The sequence below is a fragment of the Capra hircus genome (assembly GCF_001704415.2).
Source record: "Capra hircus breed San Clemente chromosome X unlocalized genomic scaffold, ASM170441v1, whole genome shotgun sequence".
Classification (NCBI taxonomy): domain Eukaryota; kingdom Metazoa; phylum Chordata; class Mammalia; order Artiodactyla; family Bovidae; genus Capra; species Capra hircus.
The window spans coordinates 25675784-25702070 of NW_017189516.1; the positions used below are offsets into that span (position 1 = coordinate 25675784).

Consider the following 26287-nt stretch of genomic DNA (forward strand, 5'->3'; position numbering starts at 1 on the left):
TCCGATTCAGCTGCCAACCCAGCCACTTACCCTCATTGGCCTTGTTGCCATTCATAAAATGACACTCAGAATCACCATGAGAAGATCTAGCTTGGGTGTGTCCTTGTTCCTGGGGGAATAATGGGACAGAGAGAAGGTTTACATCCAGTAGCCATCTGCAAAACAAAACAAAACAAAAAACACACCAGCCAGCTCACTAGGCTAGCTTCTCCCAGATTCTTCAGATATGGGAGAATTCTGCCCCGTCTATGCTTCAAGCTCTATATGATCCTGGGCAAGGCACTTAAGACTTTGAGCCTAGTCTCCTATTCATAAAATGGGAAAATTACATTCTCCTCTCCCCAAGTTACTGAGAGGATAGAATGCTTGTCAGCCTGGTATGATCCGGGCACCCAGCCAATGTGAGTCCCTTCTTTCTCTTCCAGACCCCTCAGTTCCAAGAGAATTCTAGACACTGCCCCACTGATGCTCCTGCCCATCAACCATCATGATTCACCCACACCAGGAAGCCTTCCCTTGAGAACCACTCTACCAAGCCTGATAGAAAGAGACACGGAAGCTTCTAGAGAAACAGAAAATCTGACAGTAGGAGTAACCCAGGCTTCTACACCCTCCAGACAATCATAAAGGGGCACTACTCTTGTGTGCAGGGCTCCAACAACGTATGGATGATAGAAAAGGGAGTTTTAGGCTCTGTCTTTCCTGACTTCCTAAGGGGATGTGGGGAAGGAAAAGACAAAGATGGAGTAGTACCATGAACAAATAAAAAGCAGAAGCCTCCCTCCCACTGCAGCCCTTTCCCAGCTTACACTCTCAGTATGCCTGTAGAGGATTCCTGAAGGCTGATGAGACTATATAAGCTACCTTATCAATTCCCTCCAGATTGACTCGAAACATCTGCCAAGTAAAAGAATAGTGTGTGAGATCACCAAATTCAGCCTAGGCATCAATGAGCTGGCTGAGCATCCCACAGTTCCCTGTTTACCTAGGATTTGTGAGTGTGTGTGAGAAATCAGTAAGATAATGCATAGAAAGCATTCAGCTAAGTGGTTGATACATAGCAAACAGATAACAAACGTATTATTGCTACCAAATCATCTTTGTGATTAATGGGACTCTATACATGAACCGTGAACTTCCAGATGTTCAAGCTGGTTTTAGAAAAGGCAGAGGAACCAGAGATCAAATTGCCAACATCTGCTGGATCACTGAAAAAGCAAGAGAGTTCCAGAAAAAAATCTATTTCTGCTTTATTGACTGTGCCAAAGCCTTTGACTGTGTGGATCACAAGAAACTGGAAAATTCTGAAAGAGATGGGAATCCCAGACCACCTGACCGGCCTCTTGAGCAACGTATATGCAGGTCAGGAAGCAACAGATAGAACTGGACATGGAACAACAGACTGGTTCCAAATAGGAAAAGTAGTACGTCAAGACTATATATTGTCACCCTGCTTATTTAACTTATATGCAGAGTACATCATGAGAAACGCTGGGCTGGAAGAAGCACAAATTTGAATCAAGATTGCCGAGAGAAATATCAGTAACCTCAGATATGCAGATGACACCACCCTTGTGGCAGAAAGTGAAGAGGAACTAAAAAGCCTCTTGATGAAAGTGAAAGAGGAGAGTGAAAAAGTTGTCTTAAAGCTCAACATTCAGAAAACGAAGATCATGGCATCTGGTCCCACCACTTCATGGGAAGTAGATGGAGAAACAGTGGAAACAGCGTCAGACTTTATTTTTCTGGGCTCCAAAATCACTGCAGATGGTGACTGCAGCCATGAGATTAAAAGACACTTACTCCTTGGAAGAAAAGTTATGACCAGCCTAGATAGTAGGCTCAAAAGCAGAGACATTACTTTGCCGACTAAGATCCGTCTAGTCAAGGCTATGGTTTTTCCTGTGGTCATGTACGGATGTGAGAGTTGGACTATGAAGAAGGCTGAGCACCAAACAATTGATGCTTTTGAACTGTAGTGTTGGAGAAGACTCTTGAGAGTCCCTTGGACTGCAAGGAGATCCCACCAATCCATTCTGAAGGAGATCCGCCCTGGAATTTCTTTGGAGGGAATGATGCTGAAATTGAAACTCCAGTACTTTGGCCACCTCGTGCGAACAGTTGAGTCATTGGAAAAGACTCTGATGCTGGGAGGGATTGGGGGCAGGAGGAGAAGGGGACGACAGAGGATGAGATGGCTGGATGGCATCACTGACTCGATGGATGTGAGTTTGAGTGAACTCCAGGAGTTGGTGATGGACAGGGAGGCCTGGCGTGCTGCGATTCATGGGGTCGCAAAGAGTCAGACACGACTGAGTGACTGAACTGAACTGAAGTGAACTGAGGGAGACAGAGAATGGGAAATGGAAGGGAGAAGTAAATATCTGAAATATACTACAGGATGTGTCCAGCAATGAACAGAAGCCAGGATTGAGTTGAATGGCTTGGGTCTTAGCTGTACCTGTTGTGTGACCCCAGGCTAGTCTATACCTCTCCCTAGGCCACCATTTGCTCATCTGCATGGGGATGGGACTGGATTAGTCAGTCTCTGTGGTTCCCTGCAAAGGGATGTGTACACCTTTGTTCCATTCAAGAATTCCTCATTGTGCCCATTCCTCAGAGGATACCCCTTCACTTTCGTCAGAGCATAACTTGCTTGTTCAATGATCTTTGATAAATATTCATCATATTCTTGGATGACATCCTTCAGCATGTCTGCAGGAAGGGAGAGGAGTGAACAGTTGGGATGAGAAGGGGCCACCCTGTGGGGTCAGTATAGTCTGAGTCCTGAACTGTGTTAATGGGAGATGCCAGCCATGAAAGAGTGTGAAAAGGGCGGGGGGGGACATGTGAGAGAATGAAGAGGCCATAAAACTAAATGGTTACTCCCATGGCAGGGAGGAGAGGGGAGTAGAAAAGACAGCTTAGGGAGGAGGGTTGGTATGACTCTACCTGGGTGGTTGATGGGGATCTTTGTCTGGTCACCAACTTATTTGCCTAGGAGAAGAGGAATACATGGGGAGATCTCAATATATTTTCATAAAACTTAGAATGACAGAGAAGAGGGCAGGTGAAGAAGAGAAGAAACTGAGCAGCATTGGATTCTTACCCTTTCTTGCAAAATGGCCACATCTCGGGATAGCAGAGGCCTCTGGCCCCATGAGATCCACTTATAATTACCATCACCTCTCTCATCCTTGTTCAGATTCTTGGACTACATCATCAGAAAGAAGGGAGATCCAAAATCACCAGATGAAAGAGATGGCTTTGTCTCCTCACGCTGTCTGTTTCTGAAAGTCCCCTAAAACCCTCCCTATAGTGGGTCCTGACTACCATTAACCACACTGAGTCCTAGATTTGTCTTTTACTGCCTTCCAGGCAGGAGTTTTATTTTCCTGCCAGACAGGAGCAACCCAAGGGCAGGGTCTGGTTATTTCTCTTTTTTTGGCCACCACTGGCTCTACAAGCGGTACCCCTTCAACAAGTCACTTCACCTCTCTGGGACTTGGTTTTCTTATCTGTAAAACTGGCACCTAGCTGGCACAAGTTACTTTAAAACATAAAAATATACCCTATGTAACTATACCTAACACAAAGCCTGGCACATTCTAACTACTATGTAAATACAAGTTGAATTATATCTGGGTTGTATCTAAGTGTATCAATGTCTTATTTCCACACCAATCTGTGAACTGCCAAGAAACAGTAACTACATCCCAATCTTCGCAGAATCTCGCATAGCCTATGTGAATGCAGGGACTGGCTCAGAGTATAAAGACTCAGTAAACTTTTATAGAGCAAGTAAACAAACCAGGAGGAAAGCAATGGAAAAGAAGTACAAAGTTAAGGATGGTGATGCCAGAGATCTCACCCTTTGGTTCCTCTTTCCCCGGGTCCTAGTTGTCGGCTCCAAACTAAACTGAGCCAGGTAGTCATCTGCCAAGGCCTGGACAGAAGCAGCAACCTGAGTCTCAAAGGAACTTATGTGGGTCTGAGAGGTATCCATCTTGGCCTAGATCCTTTGGTCAACTTGAGTCTGGCTTTTGGTTGTTTGGTCTTAGTGTCAACCTTCCAAGCCCTGTACCCTGTCTTGACCCAGAGGGTGGCTGCTAGGGGTTGATTTGTGACCATTTGACTGGCAGGTAGGGCCTCAGAGATCTCACAGGCAGATTTTGGGCCCTCATAGGCAACTTTCTTGCCCTTGGATTTTGGGGGCCAGATAGCTGCTGCTGAGGCCTCAGTCTGCCTGGTAGCTATCTCAGTGACATCTGGGGCCTCTGGGAGTTCAGTATCAGTATTTGTGCCCTTAACAATAAAATTGCCTTCTTGGCTTTGGAGGCTTTCTTAGTTTGGATAGAGGTAATTTGGCTGTGGGTGGTAGCTGTGTAAATAGTGGATGGAGCCAGTGAGATATCAGTGGCACTAGCTATGACCTTATTATCAGCCTTCTTAGCCTTGAAAACTTGCTTAGGCGTGGTGGGGCCTAACAAAGCTTGAGAATTGGCTGACTCATTGGCAGTTGGAGCCTGGATAGTCTGAAGAATGACTAGCAGGTTTAGGGTCTGCAAGGGTAACTTGATCTGTATAGTGACACTCTCGCTGTCAATTGGAAATTGGGAACCTTGGGTTGCCTTAGCAGTGACTTTCTTTGTCTTGTTAGATTTCTTAGCCTAAGCAGTGAATGAAGAAGCCTGAGTAGTGGCTACCTCAGTGGTAGCTGAAGCCTGGTTGATCTGGGGAATGATTGGCAGATTTAAAGCTGGAAAAGTTACTGTAGACTTGGTGGTGGTAATCACACTGGCAGATGGAACTGGAGGGTCAGTTTTACTGATAGCCTTAATAGGAGCCTTCTTGGTTTTGCTTTTATTCAGCTGGTTGGCAACCGGTGGGTCCATGGCCAGGGGGTCCTTGGTTGCTGCCAAGAGGGTATGTATCAGCAAGACACTGTCTTCTGTTGTTTCAGCCTGTACATCTGGAGGGAAGTGAGGCCCCAGGCTCACAGTGGGAGGCAGAGGGCCTTACACACTTTAGAAGTATAGAACCATCTGGCCTCCCTAGAGCCCACCCTTTCTACAAAACCTCCCCCTCCTTTGAACGATTGAAGGGGAGGGTAAAGAAAGAGAAGGGGAGCAAGAAATAGGCAGGTTTTCCTCACCTCCTCCTCCACCATGCGAGGGAGGACTGAAACAGGGTAGGTAGGGAGTTATGCAACCACAGAATGGTAGGGGCTCAACAGCAGTAAATGAAGCTAGAACAGGGTAGATAGCCTACAGAGAATTCAGAGAGGCCTCACCTGGAATAGGGTCATCTTACAATTGGAGTCATTTCTCCTATCCATTTTTCTGGAGGGCCAAGAAACAGCTGAGCCTGATGGGAAGGGGCTTGAGTTAGGAAAGAATGAGAGGGAGGTGGAGATTCGTATGGCCTCCTGCCAATCCTAAGGAAGGGGTTCTTATCAAACCTTGAGCCCCAAACCCTTCAACTACTGGGTTCTCATACCTAGAAACCCAGATGGTCTGGCTTCCAAATCCTAGCTCCTTTTGCTTCCAAGGAACAGCAAGTCAGTTCTCCGACCCCTTCCTCTTTACCTACACAGGCTCCTTACCTTAACTCTATAGTGCGCATGTGCACCAACCAGAGGTGTAGGGGCAACCGCTGGCGCTGAGCGCTCACATGCTTTGGTGAACTGAACTGTGACCACCTCAATCCCACATAACGTCTCTGCTCTCAGAGCAGCAGAACATCTGGACTCCACCTGTGACAAACTTTCTAATTGCATCTCATCTCATTCCAACCCTTCTCCCAACACCTCCCCCTCCACCTCCGCTCTACAGTACCTCTTCTTACAGCTTCTTACAGCCCCTTCTGGCCCCCAACACCATCCACTTCTCCTCTGTAGTACAGTGGTGCACCGCTGTGGTGCACCGCTGTGGTGCCCCTTTTCGAAACGCCCCCTCCCTCCACTCTACAGTACTTCCTCGCACCTCTTCCCTTTACACGCTCCCTCCCTCTGCTATGCAGTAAGTCCCTGCACGCCCCCTCCCCAGAACTGCTTTCCTACTTCCACGTCTGCAAGTGACCATTCCGCCCTAACTACAAACATGGTTTCCCCGCCCATAAATCCAACGATATCAGGCTTTTGTGTGACTCTTGTTCCCAAACGCTACCAGGTTCTGTTCCTTTCCTTTTCAAACCGGTATCAACCAGGTCTTAGCCCCTCTTTTCTCCCCTCCGAGCCCGTTCATTTCATTCAATAAGGATTCTACCCCTTCGTTTTTCCACCTCCAAATCGCTACTTTCTGTGGCCCAAACCAGGTCTTGAGACCTTTCTCCATTTAACAAAGCCCCTCATTGCCTATCTCCCTGCTAAATTGGATTCTGTTCCTTTCTTTCTGTGGCCTGAAGGATTTCTCCATCTCATTCTTCTGCGGTCTCAATCGGATCTGCATCCCTCCTCTAGGCACCCCTAACAGAGTCCAGACCTCTCCTTTCCATTGCCCAAAAGAAATTCTAACCTATCTCCCTTGCTATCTGAGTCAAGGCACCTCTAAATCTGACCACTTCCATGAGTTTAGCGAATATATCTTCAGCGGATTTCCTTCAAACCTTAGGGGAATGTGGAGTCAAGCAAGTTGAAACCCCAGCCTGGAGGCCCCCACAAGCTCTTCAGTATAACAGGCACTTTAGCTCACCTCTCTAGTACAGAAAGTGTCCTGTCTCCAAGCCTCTCCTTAGGTCTGTGCCTTGCTTCTCCCCATCCCCAGCTGGAAGTGACCCTGTCTCTTTCTGCCTCCAGAGGGGTCTCCTTCACAGCCTGTCAGTCTCCCACACTCCCTGCTTCCAGCTTTCCTTTCTCTCCATGTGATCTCTTTTCTGCTTACTACCTCTTATTCAGCAATCATTCTCTTCTATTCTTCTCTATCCCCACCCCGTATCCCCATTCCTATTTGACTTCTCTGTTCTCCCTAGGACCATGCTTCTCTGGGCTGCCACATCAATGCTTTCTACAGCCTCCTCTATGCCAACACTAATTACATAGTGTGTTGTGTGTCTGGGTCTCTTGCCCCAGGAGCTGCTCTGGGGTAAGAGATTAGAGCTTATTCATTTATATTGCTCAAGTAGGACAAAATTAAGACATTTAGAGGCTCTAAACGCTAAGAGTTAGGGTGCCCCTGCATCATATGTAATTCAGAATAAAAACAGTAAATGTAACAACGTCTACCATTTTTTTAATTTATCCCCTAATGACTATATTAATGCTTTTAATGCATATCCACTTGGCTGAAAACTTTTACTGGGGCTGTGTCTTTACTGGTACACTAAGCAGGTGCTTAGCCTGTCTCTCTTGTGGAATGGAGCACTACTCACCAGTGCAGAAAAAGTTCTCAGGCATTCATTTGCTCAGTCACTAATTATTTGTTGAGCACAGTTGTGTCAAGGCCCTTGTTGGATGTTGGGCAAAGAAAAACAAGTAAGATAGGACCCCTGCCCTCAAAGGACTCACATCTATTTTTAAGTTCTAAAATACCCATGTGAGAGGGACTAGTATTATCATCATCCCACAGTTGATGAAACTAATGCCCAAGAGTTGATGCATCTTGTCTGAAGGCACGTGGTCACCATGTGATGGAACACATCACATGTATGTAACATCAACCAAGGTGATGGAACCAAGATACGAACCCACATCTGGTTGATTCCAAAGCCTAACACTCTGTGTCTGACACTGACACTCACTGTCTGATACTTGGCACTACTGATGGAAAGAGGAGAGAATCCACATTGGCCCTGTACTTCCCTCCATGTTCTTCCTCTCATTTCTCTTGACCATCCCAACACCCTATCTATCTGCCCCCTTCCCTCCCTCTCTCCAGTCTTCTCCTCTCCTCCCATTTCTTTTTTCCCTTCATTTACTTTCTGTTTCTCTCATTCACTGGTGAGTTTCCTACTGGTCTTCCATGTGCCAAAACCCATACTATGCACTGGACATGCAAAACTAGATGAGATTCACACCCCGTCCTTGAAGATTTCTCCATTTGACTGGGGTGCATAAGAATACAACATGTCACTGAAGAATCCCAGAGCAGGGTACTGAGGGTCTCACAGAGGAAATCACCACCTGGAAGGCAGTGAAATCTTCCATATATGGTATATTTGAGCTGGGAGGTCTGGTATATTCCTCCTGTGGGAGGAATAGGACATTGGCAGAAGAGAAGGGGAGAAGGAATAGTTCTTGTATGACTGCAGGCTCTGAAGAGCCTCTGCTGAGTGTAGGGGCACATGTGATGGTGGCAGATGGGTCTCTGCTCCTATGCACCTGCTTCCCATCTGCTCCACTCACACAGAGACCCTCAGAGTCATGTTTCAAACACATAGCTGTCCATATCTGTAGCTACCAAAGATTCCCTTGACTAGCAGGTTTAGATCCAAGCCCCTTAGCCTATCATTTGTTCAAGGCCCTCCATGATTGGCCTCTGCTAAGCTCACATGCCTCAGTCACAATTGGATGACTCATGTTCTGCATTCTGCCAATGCCACACCCTTGCTCAAACTGTTCCTCTACCTGGAATATCTTTGTCCCCCTCTCCCACATACCATGCCTACCTATAAAAGGTCTGCCTTCCTATAAAGACTGGTACAAATGCTGCTTTCTCCAAAATAAGCTTCTGAGACTACTCTAAGTTTAGTCTTTCCTTCCCCCTTACTCTTTTGCATGACTCTGTCATAGCACTTAATAAACTGGGTGAGAGCTGTCTGTTTCCTGGTTTATTCTATGTCCTGCCTTCTGCATGGTGAGCTTCTTGTGGATCCATCATGCAGATCTGGTTCATCTCCGAGACCCCAGAACTAGTGTCCTAACTCAGAGAATAGACACCAGAACAAAATATTACGTTTCCTCTTCTTCTTCATTCCTCTTGTGCTATTTCACTCTCTCCTCCTTTTATTTCATTTTTTCATTGCCACTTTTTGTTTTTACATTAAGCCATACCTAAATCTGCTGCTATCCCTGAACTTTCCTAATATATATTACAACAACACCCGCCCTTTTTAATTCAGTTGAATTTTCTGTTTGCAGTCAAAAGCATACCTATACAGAAATTGGTACCAAGTTTTTATGGGTAGAAACTTCTGCAAAGGGAAGAGATTAGAAAAATACAGAGAAGCAGGGTATGTTGACTACATCTAAGAATCCTAAAAAAAATAATCTACTAAAAAGAAATAAGCGCAACTTGAGACTGGCTTGATTAAAAACTGATAAGCATTAATTAGGGAAATGAATTTACCATAAAATAAAATACCATTTTATTTCTTAAATTAGTAAAAGCTAAAATAATATTTTAAAAAGGAAGATTGATAATACATACTGTTAGGGAGAGTATAAGAATATAGGCAATCCCATTCAGTATTTGTGGGAGAATACATTTGTCCAACTATGATATCTAATAAAATTAAAGGTCAATAAATGTATAATTCCCAATTCCACTATTATGTAGTACCCGAGAGAAACATGTTCCTAATAATCCATGAAAATGAATTTTAATTGCAACATTGTTTTTAATAGAATTAGAACACTATCCCAAATTTAAAACAAAGAAATAGGCAATTTTGATAAGTAAATTGTAGCATAGTTATTCAATGGGATACTATACAACAGTTAAATATGTATCAAAATGGATATTTACCTACTATATATTCGTGCTAAGTTGCTTCAGTTATGTCCATGTATGATACTCTTTGCTCAGTATTGTACAATTTATATACATGTGAAAGTATGCTATACATATAAAGTGAAGTCACTCTGTCGTGTCCGACTCTTTGTGACCCCGTGGACTGTAGCCTACCAGGCTCCTCTGTCCATGGGATTCTCCAGTCAAGAATACTGGAGTGGGTTGCCATTTCCTTCTCCAGGGGAATCTTCCTGACCCAGGGATTGAACCCAGGTCTCCCGCATTGCAGGCAGATGCTTTAACCTCTGAGCCACCAGGGAAGCCCACATACACAGTAATAGTGTAAAATATGCACAAGGAGGGAAATAGTTATGGGATTTGGAAAGAGGTACAGAAGCATCTTTAACTCTAAAATATTTTATGTAATTAAAAATATATAAATCTAGCTGGGCTTGGTAGGCATTGACATCATAGAAACTAGTAGTCAGGGATTTTTCTCATTAGTTGGTGCCTATGTCATACAGGTTGCTATATTTTGAATATCACCTCTGGAAACAACTTTATAAAATGTTAGGATTTGATAGGAAGCAAGTGTATATGTTATAGTCTACATCAATGTATAAAATTTCAGCTTGAATATTAGCTGTGCTATCAATCAATTTATATATAAATTTGGGAGACACTAAAGTTTTTATAGTGCTATATCATCCTATTCTTAAATATGGTATATCTATCCATGTATTCAGGTTACCTTTTATGTATTTCACAATAAAACCTAAAATTTTATGAAAAGACACAACTGGTTAATTATCAGCATAGTGTTGAATAAAAGTAAATATTGAATGAGATATAAATATAGGATGATATTTAAAATATAGTGCTCTTGGGAGACCCAATTCTGCAATGGAAGTGTAAGCCCCCCTAGAAACCACATCCCCCATTAATTTGGACAAAATTTTAGAAAGAAAAATCTCACTTGAGGACTCTGAGAAGTAACCAAAAAGGAGGAAAACGATGAAAAAGAATGAAAACATAAGAGGGTAAGGTATCCAGGTTTTTTTCTTTTGCAGCCCTGCAAGGTAACTGTTTTATTGTGGATTAGAGAGTCACATGTAGCTAAAACTCTGATGGAAAACCTGCCATTTTTCTCACCAGAAGAACCTTACAAAGGCGCATGAGTATGATGAAGTGCAAAAGAGAAATCTCAGAAGGAAAAGAGACAGAGAAAGTATCCCATATCTTTGGATAAAACCACTCTTACTGGACAATGAATGTGCAGAAAGTAACCAAACAAGCAAATCAAAGGCTTTGAGAAATGAACTGAGATTTAAATCACAAAAATCTCAGCCTGAACTCTGAACCACACATGCACACACATAACCAAATCAGCAAAAAAACGGCTTTGAGAGCTAAACTGAGATTTTAATTATAGTATAGAAAAGATAATGCAGAACTGATGGCCAGAATCTAACCGAGTAGATTGCCTACTAAAAGAAAAGTGTCTTTTTTCAGTGGATTATAAAAGAACAAAGAGTTTACACAAAACATTTTCAATGTCCAGGATAAGCAGAAAATTACTTAGTATCCAAGAGTGAGAAAATATGTCCCCTTCTAAAGGGAAAACAAAATCATCTGATACCAAACAAGAAAAGATTCAGATATTAGAATTATGAGGAGTAACATTAAAGCAGCTATTACATTTATATTCCATAAGGTACAGAAAGGGCTTCCCAGGTGGCACTAGTGGTAAAGAATCCTCCTGCCAATGCAGGAGACATAAGAGACGCAGGTTAGATCCCTGGGTTGAGGAGATCCCCTGGAGTAGGAAACGGCAACCCACTCTAGTATCCTAGCCTGGAGAATCCTATGGACAGAGAAGCCTGGCAAGCTACAGTCCATAGGGTTGCAAAGAGTTGGACACAACTGAAATGATTTAGCACACATGCAACGTACAGGAAAACACACTTGCGATGAATGAAAGAAAAACAAATCTCAGAAGAGAAATAGAAATTGTAAGAAAGAACCAAATGAAAATCTTGGAACTGAAAACACAGTATCATGTACACCCATGGCTGATTTATGTTATTGTATGACAAAATCCAGCACAATATTGAAAAATAATTAGCTTTTAATTAAAATAAATAAATTTTTTTAAGTGTATTGGATGAGTTTACTAACAGAATGGAAATTTCAGAGGAAAAATGGTGAAATTGAAGATGGATTTATAAACAATATCTAATGAGAAATATATAAAGGGAAAAACTTAGAGGAAAAATAAACAGAGACTGAGGGAGCTATTGAGCATTACCAAAGATACTGATATATGTGTAATTTGAATTCCAAAAATAGAGGACAAATAAATTGGAGTAGAAAATATATTTGAAGAAATAATAAACAAAAGCTTCCTAAATTATGTGAATAAAATATTTTTGTACATATGAAAAGCTAGGGCTTCCCTGGTAGCTCAGCTGGTAAAGAATCCATGTAATGCAAGAGACCCTGATTAGATTCCTGGGTCAGGAAGATCCCCCAGGAGAAGGGATAGGCTACCCACTCCAGCATTCGTGGACTTCCCTGGTGGCTCAGATGGTAAAGAATCTGCCTGCAATGCGAGAGACCTGGGTTTGATCCCTGGGTTGGGAAGATCCACTGGAGGAGGGCATGATAGCCCACCCCAGTATTCTTGCCTGGAAAATCCCCACAGACAGAGGAGCCTGGTGGGCTATAGTCCATGAGGTCACAAAGAGGTGAATATGATTGAGCAACTAACTACAGCACAGCATGAGAAGTTCATGCTAAACAGTAAAACTTCAAAGAAACTCAAATCTTAAAACCAAAGATATGTTAAAAACATATAAAACAGCCAGAGTAAAATGGCATTCAGTTCAGTTCAGTCACTCAGTCATGTCCAACTCTTTGCAACCCCATGAACCGCAGCACACCAGGTCTCCCTGTCCATCACCAACTCCTGAGTTTACCCAGACTCATGTCCATTGAGTCAGTGATGCCATCTAACCATCTCATCCTCTGTCGTCCCCTTCTCCTTCTGCCTTCAATCTTTCTCAACATCAGGGATTTTTCAAATGAGTCAGCTCTTCACATCAGGTGGCCAAAGTATTGGAGTTTCAGCTTCAACATCAGTCCTTCCAATGAATATTCAGGACTGATTTCCTTTAGGATGGACTGGTTGGATCTCCTTGCAGTCCAAGGGACTCTCAAGAGTCTTCTCCAACACCACAGTTCAAAAGCATCAATTCTTCGGCCCTCAGCTTTCTTTATAGTCCAACTCTCACATCCATACATGACTACTGGAAAAACCATAGCCTTGACTAGATGGACCTTTGTTGACAAAACAATGTTTCTGCTTTTTAATATGCTGACATTACATCATACAATAAAAGAGTTCAATGACATGGACTTTTCAAAATAGAAGTATAGTTGATTTAAAATATATTGCTAATTTCAGGTGTAAAACAAAATGATTCTGTTTTTTTGGGTTGTATTTCATTATAAGCTATTATAAGATATTGAATATAAATTCCTGTGCTATACAGCAAATCCTTGTTACTTATCTATTGTAAGTATGGTCGTTTGTTAATCCCACAATCCTAATTTGTCTCTCCCTCCTCCTCCATTTGGTAATCAAAATATTGTTTCTATATCTGTGAATCTGCTTCTCTTTTGTATATAGATTCATTTGTATTATTTTTAGATTTCTCTTATAAGTGGTATCATATAGTACTTGTCTTTCTCTGACTGACTTACTTCACCAAGCATAATATTTTCTAGGTCCATCCATGTTGCTGCACATGACAATATTTCATTATTTTTATGGCTGAGTAATATTCTGATCTATATATCTACCACATCTTCTTAAATGAATAATCTATTGATGGGCACTTGTGTTGTTTCCATGTCTTAGCTATTGCAAAAAGTGCTGCTGTGAACACAGGGGATGTGTCTTTTTTAATTAGATTTTCATTTTTTACTAATATATATTCAGAAGTGTGCTTGCTTGTTCTTAAAGTTAAGCGTTTTGAAGAGTTTCCATACTGTTTTCCATAGTGGTGGCACCAGTTTGCATTCTTACCAACAGTGTAAGAGGGTTCCCTTTTCTCCACACCCTCTGCAACATTTATTACAATATTTGTAGCTTTTGATGATGGCCATTCTGACCAGTGTGAGATGATACCTCATTGTAGTTTTGATTCATATTTTTCTAATAATTAGCAATGTTGAGCATCTTTTCACATGTCTTTGGCCATATGTATGTCTTCTTTGCAGAAATGTCTATTCAGGTCTTCTGTCCATTTTTTAATTGTTCTTTTTTAAATATTGAGTTGTATGAACCATCTGTATATTTTGGCTGTTAACCCCTTGGTTGCCTCTAAGTGACATCCAATTACCATTTTGTTTTCCACTGAGGAGACCTGGCAATGATGACATTAAAGTGATGATATCATTTCCTTGATCTTGTTTCATGTTGTGAGGTGTGCTTTGTAACTGTAGAAACAGTTTTTTTTTCTTTATAGTTCAGCAGACATTACTGGCATTACTGGCTATACAGACCATGCCTTTAATATTTCCCTTTAAAATCTATGAAAGTTGGTATTGGAGAATTCCAAGGCAGGTAGGGTAACACTCCATGATGTGATAGTGCACTGAAGCCTGTGTAAGCAAAGAAAGAGATTATTCATACAGACAAGGGAAATGTAATTGTCATTCAGCCACTCTCACTTCTCTAAAGTCCAGATTTTAAAAGCAGTGTATCCTTGTAGTAATCCTTTTGGAGAGCTTTCAAAGATATTCTTTCCTAGACTTTCTCTGAAGCCTGTTCTCTTAAGCAAAGCAATAATGATCAGAGCATAAATAAATAAAATTAAGAATTTAAAAAAATAGAAAAGATCAATGAAATTAAGAACTGGTTCCTTGGAAAGATAAACAAGATTGATAAACTACTAGACACACTCATAAAAAAGATATAGGGTCCCCAAAATTGGAGAAGTTACAAACAATATCAAAGGATACAAAGGATCACAAGAGATTACTACTAACAATTATATACCAATAAAATGGACAACCTAGAAGAAATAGATAAGTTTCTAGAAAGGTACAATCTCTCAGGACCAAGTCAGGAAGAAATAGAAAATATGAATGCCAATTATTAGTAATGAAATTGAATCACTAATAGAACAACTCCAAACAAACAAAAGTCTAGGATTAGTAGGCTTCACACGGTATACTCCTATACATATATAGAAGAGATAAAAGTGGGAGGCAATCAAGATGGTGGAGTCGGAGAATGGAAATTTCCCCTCTCCCTATGAAAACATCAAAAATATATGTGGATGTCACTGAGTAAATCAAAAAGGAAATAAAAATATGCATAGAAACAAATGATAATGAAAATACAGCAACCCAAAACCTACATGATTCAGTAGAAGCAGTGCTAAGAGGGAAATTCATACCAATACAAGCCTACCTCAAGAAACAAGAGGAACATCAAATAAACAACCTAACCTTACACCTGAAGCAACTAGGAAAAGAAGAACAAACTCACCAAAAAAATAGTACAAGGAAAGAAATCATAAAAATCAGAGTAGAAATAAATGAGAAAGAAATAAAGGAGACTATAGCAAAGATCAATAAAACTTAAAGCTGATTCTTTGAGAAGATGAACAAATTAGAAAAACCATTAGCCAGGCTCATCAAGAAAAAAAGGGAGAAGGCTCAAATCAATAAAATTAGATATGAAAATAGAGAAATTACAATGGACAACATGGAAATACAGTCATGAGACTACTATGAACAACTATATGCCAATAAAATGGACAACTTGGAAGAAATGGAAAAATTCTGAGACAAGTGTCACCTTACAAAACTGAACCAGGAAGAAATAGAAAAATTGAACCAATCACAAGCATAGAAATCAAAACTAATTTTAAAAAAATCTTCCGATAAACACAAGCCCAGGACCAGATGGCTTCACAGCTGAATTCTACCAAAATTTTAGAGAAGAGCTAACACCTGTCATACTCAAACTCTTCCAGAAAACTGCAGAGGAAGGAAAACCCCCAAACTCATTCTATGAGGCCACAATCACCCTGATACAAAAACCAGACAAAGATGCCACGGAAAAGAAAACTACAACCTAATATAACTGAGGAACACAGTTGCAAAAATCCTCAACAAAATTCTAGCAACAAGAATCCAACAACACATTAAAAATATCATACATAATGATCAAGTAGACTTTATTCCAGGGATGCATGGATTCTTCAATATGCACAAGTCAATCAATCTGATACACAATATTAACAAATTGAAAGATTAAAAAAATATGATTATTTCAATAGATGCAGAGAAAGCCTTTGACAAAATTCAACACCCATTTATGATTAAAAACTCTCCATTAAGTAGGCATGGAAGGAACATACCTCAACATAATAAAAGTCATATATGACAAACCCACAGGAAACATCATCCTCGATGGTGAAAAATTGAAAGCGTTTCCCTTAAAGTCAGGAACAAGACAAGGGTGCCCACTCTCACCACTACTATTCTACATCGTTTTGGAAGTTTTGGCCACAGCAATCAGAGCAGAAAAAGAAATAAAAGGAATCCAGATTGGAAAAGAAGAAGTAAAACTTTCACTGTTTGCAGATGACATGATCCTCTACATAGAAAACCCTAAAGACTCCACCAGAAAATTACTAGAGCTCATCAATGAATACAGTAAAGTTGCAGGATATAAAATCAACACACAGAAATCCCTTGCATTCCTATACACTAACAATGAGAAAACAGAAAGAGAAATTAAGGAAACAACTCCATTCACCATTGCAATGAAAAGAATAAAATATTTAGAAATATGCATAACTAAAGAAACAAAAGACCTATATAGAGAAAACTATAAAACACTGGTGAAAGAAATCAAAGAGGACACAAATAGATGGAGAAATATACCATGTTCATAGATCAGAAGAATAAGTATAGTGAAAATGAGTATACTATCTAAAGGAATCTATAGATTCAATGCAATCCCTATCAAGCAACCAACGGTATTTTCCACAGAACTAGATCAAATGATTTCACAATTTGTATGGAAATACGAAAACCTCAAATAGCCAAAGCAATCTTGAGAAAGAAGAACGGAACTGGAGGAATAAACTTGCCTGACTTCAGACTATACCACAAACCTGACTTCAGACTATACTTGATTACTTCAGTCATCAAGACAATTATGGTACTGGCACAAAGACAGAAATACAGATCAATGGAACAAAATAGAAAGTCTAGGGATAGATCCACACACCTATGGACACCTCATCTTTGACAAAGGAGGCAAATATATGCAATGGAGAAAAGATAATCTCTTCAACAAGTGGTGCTGGGAAAACTACTCAACTACAAGTAAAGAATGAAACTGGAATCCTTTCTAACATGATACACAAAAATAAACTCAAAATGGATTAAAGACCTAAATATAAGGTCAGAAACTATAAAATTCTTAGGGGAAAAATAGGCAGAACACTCTCTGACATAAATTATAGCAAGATCCTCTATGACCCAACTCCCAGAGTAATGGAAATAAAATAAACAAATGGAACCTAATTAAACTTAAAAGCTTTTGCATGACAAAGGAAACTATAAGCAATGTGAAAAGACAGCCCTCAGAGCGGGAGCAAATGAAACAACTGACAAAGAACCAATTTCCAATATATAAAAGCAGCTAGTGCAGCTCAATACCAGAAAAATAAATGACCAAATAAAGAAGTGAACAGAAAACCTACAGACATTATGCCAAAAATGACATGCAGATGGCTGATAAACACGTGAAAAGATGTTCAACATCACTCATCATTCAGTTCAGTTGAGTTCAGTTGCTCAGTCGTGTCCGACGCTTTGCGATCCCATGAATCGCAGCATGCCAGGCCTCCCTGTCCATCACCAACTCCCAGAGTTCACTCAGATTCACGTCCATCGAGTCAGTGATGCCATCCAGCCATCTCATCCTCGGTCTTCCCCTTCTCCTACTGCCCCCAATCCCTCCCAGCATCAGAGTCTTTTCCAATGAGTCAACTCTTCGCATGAGGTGGCCAAAGTACTGGAGTTTCAGCTTTAGCATCATTCCTTCCAAAGAAATCCCAGGGCTGATCTCCTTCAGAATGGACTGGTTGAATCTGCCTGCACTCCAAGGGACTCTCAAGAGTCTTCTCCAACACCACAGTTCAAAAGCATCAATTGTTCGGCGCTCAGCCTTCTTCACAGTCCAACTCTCACATCCATACATGACCACTGGAAAAACCATAGTCTTGACTAGACGGACCTTAGTCGGCAAAGTAATGTCTCTGCTTTTGAATATGCTATCTAGGTTGGTCATAACTTTTCTTCCAAGGAGTAAGTGTCTTTTAATTTCATGGCTGCAGTCACCATCTGCAGTGATTTTGGAGCCCCAAAAAATAAAGTCTGATTCTGTTTCCACTGTTTCCCCATCTATTTCCCATGAAGTGATGGGACCGGATGCCATGATCTTCATTTTCTGAATGTTGAGCTTTAAACCAACTTTTTCACTCTCCACTTTCACTTTCAAAAGAGGCTTTTTAGTTCCTCTTCACTTTCTGCCCTAAGGATGATGTCATCTGCATATCTGAGGTTATTGACATTCCTCCCGGCAATCTTGATTCCAGCTTGTGTTTCTTCCAGTGCAGTGTTTCTCATGATGTACTCTGCATATAAGTTCAATAAGCAGGGTGACAATATACAGCCTTGACATACTCCTTTTCCTATTTGGAACCAGTCTGTTGTTCCATGTCCAGTTCTAACTGTTGCTTCCTGACCTGCATACTGATTTCTCAAGAGACAGGTCAGGTGGTCTGGTATTCCCATCTCTTTCAGAATTTTCCACAGTCTATTGTGATCCACACAGTCAAAGGCTTTGGCATAGGAAATAAAGAAGAAATAAATGCTTTTCTGGAACTCTCTTGCTTTTTCCATGATCCAGGGGATGTTGCCAATTTGATCTCTGGTTCCTCTGCCTTTTCTAAACCCAGCTTGAACATCAGGAAGGTCACAGTTCACATATTGCTGAAGCCTGGCTTGGAGAATTTTGAGCATTACTTTACTAGCATGTGAGATGAGTGCAATTGTGCAGTTGTTTGAGCATTCTTTGGCATTGCCTTTCTTTGGGATTGGAATGAAAACTGACTTTTCCAGTCCTGTGGCCACTGCTGAGTTTTCCAAATTTGCTGACATATTGAGTGCAGCACTTTCACAGCATCATCTTTCAGGGTTTGAAATAGCTCAATGACAATTCCATCACCTCTGCTAGCTTTGTTCATAGTGATGATTTCTAAGGCCCACTTCCCTTCACATTCCAGGATGTCTGGCTCTAGATTAGTGATCACATCATCATGATTATCCGGGTCATGAAGGTCTTTTTTGTATAATTCTTCTGTGTATTCTTGCCACCTCTTCTTAATATCTTCTGCTTCTGTTAGGTCCATACCATTTCTGTCCTTTATCGAGCCCATCTTTGCATGAAATATTCCCTTGGTATCTCTAATTCTTGAAGAGATCTCTAGTCTTTCCCATTCTGTTCTTTTCCTCTATTTCTTTGCATTGATCACTCAGGAAGTCTTCCTTATCTCTTCTTGCTATTCTTTGGAACTCTGCATTCACATGCTTATATCTTTCCTTTTCTCCTTTGCTTTTCGCTTCTCTTCTTTTCACAGCTATTGTAAGGCCTCCCCAGACAGCCATTTGGCTTTTTTGCATTTCTTTTCCATGGGGATGGTCTTGATCCCTGTCTCCTGTACAATGTCACAAACCTCCGTCCATAGTTCATCGGGCACTCTATCTATCAGATCTAGGCCCTTAAATCTATTTCTCACTTCCACTGTATTTAGGCCATACCTGAATGGTCTAGTGGTTTTCCCTACTTTCTTCATTTTGAGTCTGAATTTGGTAATAAGGAGTTCATGATCTGAGCCACAGTCAGCTCCTGGTCTTCTTTTTGCTGACTTTATAGAGCTTCTCCATCTTTGGCTGCAAAGAATATAATCAGTCTGATTTCTGTGTTGACCATCTGGTGATGTCCATGTGTAGAGTCTTCTCTTGTGTTGTTGGAAGAGGGTGTTTGCTATGACCAGTGCATTTTCTTGGCAAAACTCTATTAGTCTTTGCCCTGCTTCATTCTGCATTCCAAGGCCAAATTTGCCTTTTACTCCAGGTGTTTCTTGACTTCCTACTTTTGCATTCCAGTCCCCTATAATGAAAAGGACATCTTTTTTGGGTGTTAGTTCCAAAAGGTCTTGTAGGGTCTTCATAAAACCGTTCAACTTCAGCTTCTTCAGCGTTACTGGTTGGGGCATAGACTTGGATAATTGTGATATTGAATGGTTTGCCTTGGAGATGAACAGAGATCATTCTGTCGTTTTTGAGATTGCATCCAAGTACTGCATTTCAGACTCTTCTGTTGACCATGATGGCTACTCCATTTCTTCTGAGGGATTCCTCCCCGCAGTAGTAGATATAATGGTCATCTGAGTTAAATTCACCCATTCCAGTCCGTTTTAGTTCGCTGATTGCTAGAATGTCAACGTTCCTCCTTGCCATCTCTTGTTTGACACTTCCAATTTGCCTTGATTCATGGACTTGACATTCCAGTTTCCTATGCAATATTGCCCTTTGCAGCATCAGATCTTGTTTCTATCACTAGTCACATCCACAACTGGGTATTGTTTTTGCTTTGGCTCCATCCCTTCATTCTTTCTGGAGTTATTTCTCCACTGATCTCCAGTAGCATATTGGGCACCTATTGACCTGGGGAGTTCCTCTTTCAGTATCCTATCATTTTGCCCTTTCATACTGTTCATGGGGTTCTCAAGGCAAGAATACTGAAGTGGCTTGCCATTCCCTTCTCCAGTGGACCGCATTCTGTCAGACCTCTCCACTGTGACCCGCCCATCTTGGGTTTTCCACAGGCATGGCTTGGTTTCATTGAGTTAGACAAGGCTGTGGTCCTAGTGTGATTAGATTGACTAGTTTCCTGTGAGTATGGTTTCAGTGTGTCTGCCTTCTGATGCCCTCTTGCAACACCTATAATCTCACTTGGGTTTCTCTTACCTTGGCCATGGGGTATCTCTTCATGGCTGCTCCAGCAAAGCACAGCCACTGCTCCTTACCTTGGATGAGGGGTATCTCCTTACTGCTGCCATTCCTGACCTTCAACGTGGGATAGCTCCTCTAGGCCTTCCTGTGCCTGTGCAGCCACCACTCCTCGGGTTGCTCCTCCCAGCCACCGCCCCTGGCCTCGGGTGCAAGGTGGCTTCTCCCGGCCACCCCTGACCTCAGATGCGGGGTGTCTCTTCCTGGCCGCCACTGGCCTGGGACGCGGGGTAGCTCCTCTCAGCCGCCGCCCCTGACCTTAGACGCGGGGTGTCTCCTCTAGCTATTCTTAATTATTCCTAAATCCTAAACTCAGCAAACTTCTTTTGCCATAAATATTTCCCTCACAAACAGGTCTCAGAAAACAATCCTTCCCATGGCCTCAAGCTGTGGCCTATGTGCTCATCCTGGAACATTCTTTGTAAAGATCCTTGAACAAATGTCAATGGTTATTTTATAGATTATTTTCTGGGCACTACTGCAGAAGGCTTTGTGCTTTCTCATGCTTCTCTCAAGCACCTTAACATTCTTTCCAGCCAACTCAACCCAAGAAAGGAAAAAACAAGTCAGAATCATAAGCCCTAACTCCTTCATCCCGGGACCAGGCTTGCAAGATGAGGAGAGGGGGTTGGGGCTGTGCCTCCATTTTGTCAGTAATGCCTAATGCGGCTCCCAACACAAAGGCTTTGGCATAATCAATAAAGCAGAAATAGATGTTTTTCTGGTATTCTCTTGCTTTTTTGATAATCCAGTGGATGTTGGCAATTTGATCTCTGGTTCCTCTGCCTTTTCTAAAACCAACTTGAACATCTGGAACTTCATACTTCATGTTGCTGAAGCCTGGCTTGGAGAATTTTGAGCATCAGTTTACTAGCGTGTGAGATGAGTGCAATTGTGCAGTAGTTTGAGCATTCCTTGGCATTGCCTTTCTTTGGGATTGGAATGAAAAGTGACCTTTTCCAGTCCTGTGGCCACTGCTTAGTTTTCCAAATTTACTGGCACATGGAGTGCAGCACTTTCACAGCATTATCTCGTTCAGATATTTTATTTTTTGACACAATTTTAAACAAGACTTTTTAAACTTTATTTTTCAAATATTTAATTGTTAGTATAAAGAAACGCAACAGATCTTTGTATCTTAACCTTGCTGAAATCTCTTATTAGTTCTAACAGTTTTTTTGTGAAGATGTTAGGGTTCTCTATATAGAGTATTATGTGATCTGCATAGTGACAGTTACACATCTTCCTTTCCAATTTGGATACCTTCTACTTCTTTCCTGGTCTGACAGCTGGGGCTAGGACTTAAATACTATTTTGAATAGAAGTTGTGAGAGTGGGCATCCTTGTCTTTTTCCTGAATTTAGTGGAAAGGCTTTCAGCTTTTCACCATTGATGATTATGTGGGCTGTGTGTTTGTCATAAATAGCTTTTATTAGGTTGAGATATGTTTCCTCTATACTCACTTTGGTGACAGGTTTTTTTTTTTGTCATGAATGGATATTGAATTCTCTCAAATATTTTTTGCATCTATTAAGATGATCATATTGATTTTTGTCTTTCCTTTTGTTACTATGGTGTATCACATTGATTAGTTTGTATATGTTGAATCATCTTTGTGATGCTGGAATAAACCTAACTTGATCATGCTGTATGATCCTTTTTATGTATTGTTGGATTCATTTTCCTAATATGCTATGGAGGATTTTTGCATCTTTTTTCATCAAAGATATTGGCCTAATTTTTTTTTATTAGAGTATAGTCTATTTACAATGTTGTGTTAGTTTCTGCTATACAGCAAAATGAATCAGTTATACATGTATGTATATTCACTCTTTTTTTAAGATTTTTTCCCATATAGGCTATTACAGAGTATTAAGTAGAGTTCCCTCTGCTGTACAGCAGGTTCTTCTGTGTCACCTATTTTTTATATAATAGTGTGTATATATAATTCCAACCTCCCAATTTATCTCTCCCACCCCATCTCTTGGTAACTATAAATTTGTTTTCTACATCCATGACTCTCTTTCCATATTGTAAATAAGCTCATTTGTACCCTTGTTTTTAGATTCTAAATACGAGCAATATCATATATTTGTCTTTCTGTATCTGACTTCACTCAGGACGACAATCTCTAGGTCCATCCATATTGCTGCAAATAGCATTATCTTGTTCTTTTTATGGCTGAGTAATATTCCACTGTATATATAATTTTCTTTTTTTGTAGTTTCTTTGTCTAGCTTTGGTATAACGGCGATGGTGGGTTCATAGAAGGAATTTGCGAATGTTCCTTCCTCTTCAATGCTTTGTAATAGCTTGAGAAGGATAGATTATCAGTTATTCCTTTTATGTTCAGTAGAATCCCCCAATGAAGCTGTCTTGCCCTGGGTTTTTGTTTGCAATGTTATTTTATTAGAGATTTCATTACAATTTGAGTAGTCAAATTATCTGTATCTTCTTGAATCAGTTTTGGCAGGATGCATGTTTCTAAAAATTTGTCCATTTCTTCTAGGTTGTATGGTTTGTTGTCATATAACTATTCATACTATTGTCTTATGATTTTTCTGTATGTCTGTGGTATCAGATGTTATTTCTTTTTCATTTCTTATTTTACTTATTTGGGTACTCTTTTCTTCTTGGTGATTTTGGCTAGAGGTTTGTCAATTTTGTTTATCCTTTAAAAATAGAACAATTCTTGGTTTTATTAATATTTTCTCTTGTTTTTAATCCCTATTTTATTCATTTCCTCTTTAATTTTTATTACTTCCTTCATCCTGGTGACTTTGGATTTTGGTTTTTTTTTCCCCCCTAAATGTTTTCGGTGGTAGGTTAGGTTGTTTATTTGAAATTTTTCTTGTTTCTTGAGGAAGGCCTATATCATTATGAGCTTCCCTCTTAGAACTGTTTTTGTCTCATAGATTTTTGTAAGGATGTGTTTTCATTGTCGCTTGTCTCAGGGTATTTTCTGATTTCTTCTTTGGTTTCATTGTTAATCCATTGGGTTTTTAGTTGCATGTTGTTTAATCTCCCCATGATAGCTATTTTTTCCTGCTTTCCTTTCTGTTGATTATTTCCAGTTTCATACTAGAAACGTGCTTCTTGTAGTCAGAAAAGATGGTTGAAATAATTATTATCTGCTTAAATTTAAATTAATCATTTTGTGATCTAGTATGTGGTCTATCCTCCAGAATGCTCTATGAGCACTTGAAAAGAGTGTATTTTCTTTTTTTTTTTTTTTTTGGTTGGGTTTTGTCATTGTTGTTCTGTTTTTTTTTTTTCTTTTTAATGTAGTGTCCAGTAGATATTGTTGAAGTCCAACTGGTCTATTACGTTATTTAGGACTTCTGTTGCCATACTGTTTTTTTCTGTCTGGATGGTCTGTCTATTGATGTCAGTGGGGTGGCAAAGTCTCCTACTATTATTTAATTCCTGTCAATTTCATCTTTTATGTCTGTTAGCATTTATTTTACACATTTAGGTACTCCTATATTAGGTGTGTGTGTGTGTGTGTGTGTGTGTGTGTGTGTGTGTGTGTGTATTTCATTCAGGGGCTTTATTGAGTTCTTCAAGATAAAACCCAACTTTTAATTGGGAGTTGTTCCTTGACTTTTTATTTTGCTTATATTCCTCTGACTCTATAAATTTAGGAGATACATTTATTTACTGTGATACTGAAGGTCTGTTTTTATGCAGGAGCACCCTTGTGTAAGCTGTGTGACCCCAATATTTTTGTTGCAAGGACTATATTTGGTATGGATGCCTGCCACATCCTTCCTCAGAATGTGTTGCCTATTAGTCCCTTGATAATGGTGTGATTGATGTTGTGGTGACCATAACCTGAAGTGGATGTTGGGTGGGACATTCTCTTTGCTCTATCAGGGGCAGAGTTTGCTCCCTAGTTGTTGCAGTAGAGATCCCCTGAACCTGTTATACATCTTGGTGGAAGGTAGGTGGGACTGGAGTGCTGGGAAAGGAGATTTCCCACTTGGAAAGGAGCTGCTGTGTGTTTCTCCCCAGGAGTTGTCTCTCAGGACATGCAACTCTATGACATCACCTGTCACCCAGTGTGTTTCCTCAAAAAATACACAGCTGTTGGCACTGCCTTGGCCCCACTTCCACTGTGGGGATGTTAGTAATCAGTTCAGGTTTCAGCCTTGCTTCTGCATGTATCTGGCCACAAAGCATGCTGCTGCTGACACCTGATACACCTCAGCTATGAGAGCACAGTAATCAACTCAGATGTCCCCCCAAGAGCTGCATTCACAACGCCACAAGTGTGAATCCACTGAAGTAGCACATCCACCAGGAATTCACTTAGATTTAAGCACTGCTTCTGCATGTGAGTAACCCACTGGTTCTTACACAATCCCAAACTTTGCTTCAACCCCTGTGAACATACTAAGAATAAGGCTGCTATGGCAGAGCCATGCTGTTCCCTTCACATGCATGTTAACAATAGAGCTCCTATACAGGACATAGGCTCTATCTTATGCAGTACAACCTCAGTTGCAGTAAAGAACACACCCTAAGCCCTTTGGGCTGTTTTCGTGCAGCCAAACCAAGTCTTCTCTTTGAGCCTGTCCATTGAAGTCCACGTTTCAGCACCCAGCCACTGCCCACACTAACAGGCATGTTTTGTGTGTCAGGCTGGGGATTGTAGTAACATGGTGAAGATGGTTTGGGCTGATCTCTCAGTGAGGTTCCCTAACTGTCCCAGCTGACCTCCCAGTCCCTAAAGTGGGTTCCAAGGAAGAAGAAATTTTTCTCTTGAGAACTCACTCCCAGAGACACAAGTCCCATCCTTATTCTTTTTTTTTTTTACTTTTGTCCTACCAAGTTATATGGTGATCTTTCTTGTTTTTATTATCATTATTGAAGTATAATTTCTTATAATGTTGTGTGAGTTTATTCTGTTAAAGTGAATCAGCTATATGTATAAATATATCCCCTCCCTCATCAGCCTCCCACCAAACCCCCCATCCTACCCCTCTAGGTCATCACAGAACACCAAGCTGAGCTCCCTGTGCTATACAGAAGCCTCCCAATAGCTATCTGTTTTACACATGGTAGTGTATATATGTCAATACTACTCTCTTAATTAATCCCACAATCCCCTTCCTCTCCTGTGCCCTCTTATCCATTCTCGACATTTTCATCTATATCCCTGCCCTGTAAATAGGTTCATTTGTACACTTTTCCTAGACTCCATGAAAGTGAAAGGGTGAAATCATGTTTGACTCTTTGTGATCCCATGGACTGTAGCTTGCCAGGCCCTTCTGTCCATGAAATTCTCCAGGCAAGAATACTGGAGTGGGTAATCAATCCCTTGTAGGAGGAATTCATTCTGACCCAGGGTTTGAACCTGGATCTCCTGCATTGCAGGCAAACTCTTTACCATATGAGCCACCTGAGTAGCCCCTATATTTCATATATATGTGATATATATGTGTTAA

The 26287-nt window shown here is 40.8% G+C and overlaps 1 protein-coding gene across 1 annotated transcript in view; it reads right to left on the reverse strand.

The window, feature by feature from the left end:
• The window catches only part of TRO (trophinin), a 64733-nt gene that overhangs the window by 3878 nt on the left and 34568 nt on the right, over positions 1–26287 (reverse strand). Inside the window, 10 exon segments of the mRNA XM_018043678.1 lie at positions 31–60; positions 63–109; positions 810–864; positions 867–897; positions 2636–2715; positions 2922–2997; positions 3110–3214; positions 3872–4050; positions 4053–4314; positions 4317–5017. Coding sequence (XP_017899167.1) covers positions 31–60; positions 63–109; positions 810–864; positions 867–897; positions 2636–2715; positions 2922–2997; positions 3110–3214; positions 3872–4050; positions 4053–4314; positions 4317–5017 — 1566 coding nt within the window.